Source organism: Empidonax traillii, unplaced genomic scaffold (genome assembly GCF_003031625.1).
Source record: "Empidonax traillii isolate 1590-97213 ecotype Southwest subspecies unplaced genomic scaffold, ASM303162v1 scaffold1946:size199562, whole genome shotgun sequence".
NCBI classification, from domain to species: domain Eukaryota; kingdom Metazoa; phylum Chordata; class Aves; order Passeriformes; family Tyrannidae; genus Empidonax; species Empidonax traillii.
In genome coordinates this window covers 41,754-43,771 of record NW_020957139.1, presented here as the reverse complement: position 1 = coordinate 43,771, position 2,018 = coordinate 41,754, and the positions used below count along the sequence as shown (strand labels likewise).

Below are 2,018 nucleotides of genomic sequence, written 5' to 3'. Positions count from 1 at the left end.
AGGGCGCCTTTGTTCAGCACCTCTTATAGAAAACCGGATACTTACATTACCACTACTTTAAGTAAAGTATTTAAAAGCTTGTTTATTCCACAACTGCCTGTCGTGGTTTTGCCTACCAGCCCATCCCTGGGGCTGAGGATGGTTTTGTCCAGGTAATTTCCGGACAAAAAGGCCAATCAAAAGTCCAGTAACGCCTTTGCTAATTACATCTTCAAGAAAACGGAAGAAAAGGTTGTTGGCGCAGTCGGAATTAGGGGCAGCAGCCATGTAGGAGAGAAGAGTAGCGGGCCCAAGCAGGGCCAGACTCCTTCCTCCCCTGGCTTGGGCCGGAGTGGGGGGAGCAGGTGCAGCACTGAAGTCCTCCCTTCTCTCTTGTAAGAGAGTGAAGAAAAAAAAGTTTAAAATTTAGACGAACTGCTTGGACAGAAACCGCTGTGGAAGAATTCCAGCCGAAAGATAACGGAGCTTCCAAGGTCGAAGCTGGCAGCCGAAGCTGCAGCAAGAAAAGTAAAGTGCAAAAGGGGAGGGCTTGTTCCCTCCCCCCCTTTTTTGCTCTCTCTCCTCAGCAGGGAAAAGACTGAAAAGTAATCCCTGCTACTTGTAAAAATTTGTTGGAGTAAGAAGACCCCCCCATACGGCTGATAGAGGAGTCTGTGGATGTACCAAAGAGAACCGAGACTTCATGAGAAGGACTGAAGTGAGGCAGAGTCCTGGTGGAGATTTGTGACCCTGAGGGAAACCTGTGCTGGAGCAGTGATGACTCAGGTGGGATACTGGGATCCGTGTGTGTGTGGATCCATACTGCTGTTGAAGATTTTGTGACCCTGAGAAATCTCAAGCTGGAGCGAGACGGCCCATGTGAGATGCTGGAACCCGTGTGTGTGTGGGATCCGTGCTAGACCCATGCCGAGAAGTCTATCAAGGACTGTTCTCCCATGGGGAGGGACCTCCATAGGGAAACAGAGGTGAACTCTTAAGCCATTATCCCCTCTAACCCTGTGGAAGAAGATCCATAATTAAGCAAGTGTCCCCTTGCAAGCCTATGGAAGGAAGACCCTTCGGGACCTGAGTAACCTCCAGCCTTCGGTCTTAGCCCAGGAGGGGGGTAAGCCCAGCCCTGGAAGCCAACACAGAGCGAGAAAGTTCCAGCTGCAACGAGAATACCTGCTGCTACTGAAAATACTGCTGCTACTAGAGAGAGAAAGAGAGAGAGAGCTGAAACTCCGAAAATAGAGAATGAGACTACTTCTTCTCCTTGGACTAGTATAAAAGAAGAAGAAGAAGTATTTCTGTATATATATAGCACTTCAACTTGAGTAGAAATTGTTGTAGATATAGTTCTTTAGTTTTTAATTTATTAGCAGTTTTTGTTTTACTAGTAATAAATGTTTATACTGTTTTCCCCAAATCCTGTCTCTCTTTTGTCTGCAAAAAACCTTCTCTCAACTAGTACTAATTGTGGTGGGAGGTGGAAAGCAAATTGACCCAAAGCAAAACCACGACACTGCCTTAACAGAAACTTACATCGTAAAGGCCGGTAGAAAATCACTGAACAACGGAGAATTATTAGTCTCACACGCGGCTGAAAAGGCATAGGGGTTTTTTTTGAGCAGGTCACAGAAATCACGAAGGTTGGAAGAGACCTCTACGACAGAGCCCAACCATAAACTAGTTCCCACACCGGCAAGTCCCTAATCAGGCACAGAGCTCCAATAAGCATTCTCACATCGACACGCAAGCTCGGGAGGTACCGGCCCACACCCCCTTCTCCCCTCCCTCCTCCTCTCCCCTCCCCGCCGCCATCTTCGGGAGGAGCTGCGCGTGCGCGGTGTGGCGCGGGAGCAGGAGCGATGGGGCTGGGACAGAACAGCGGCGTGAGGGGTACGGCCGGGATGGGCTGCGGGGCACGGCTGGGATGGACTAGGGGGTGCAGGATGGGATGGGGGTCGGTCGGCGGTGCGGGACTGAGCGCGGGTAGGACGGGGGACACCCGGCGGCGGGGGGGGGGGGGGGGGGGG

The 2,018-nt window shown here is 50.9% G+C and overlaps 1 protein-coding gene across 2 annotated transcripts in view; it reads left to right on the top strand.

Annotated features, from left to right (window-relative positions):
• The window catches only part of CISD1 (CDGSH iron sulfur domain 1), a 10,896-nt gene that overhangs the window by 220 nt on the left and 8,658 nt on the right, over positions 1 to 2,018 (top strand). Inside the window, exon 1 of one of the 2 annotated variants that reach the window (XM_027909100.1) lies at positions 1,818 to 1,881. The exons of the other annotated variant lie outside the window; for it this stretch is intronic. Within the exon in view, the coding sequence (XP_027764901.1) occupies positions 1,851 to 1,881 (31 nt within the window). The 5' untranslated portion in view covers positions 1,818 to 1,850. Of the gene's footprint in view, positions 1 to 1,817; positions 1,882 to 2,018 lie in introns of those variants that run through there. 2 annotated transcript variants of the gene reach the window in all.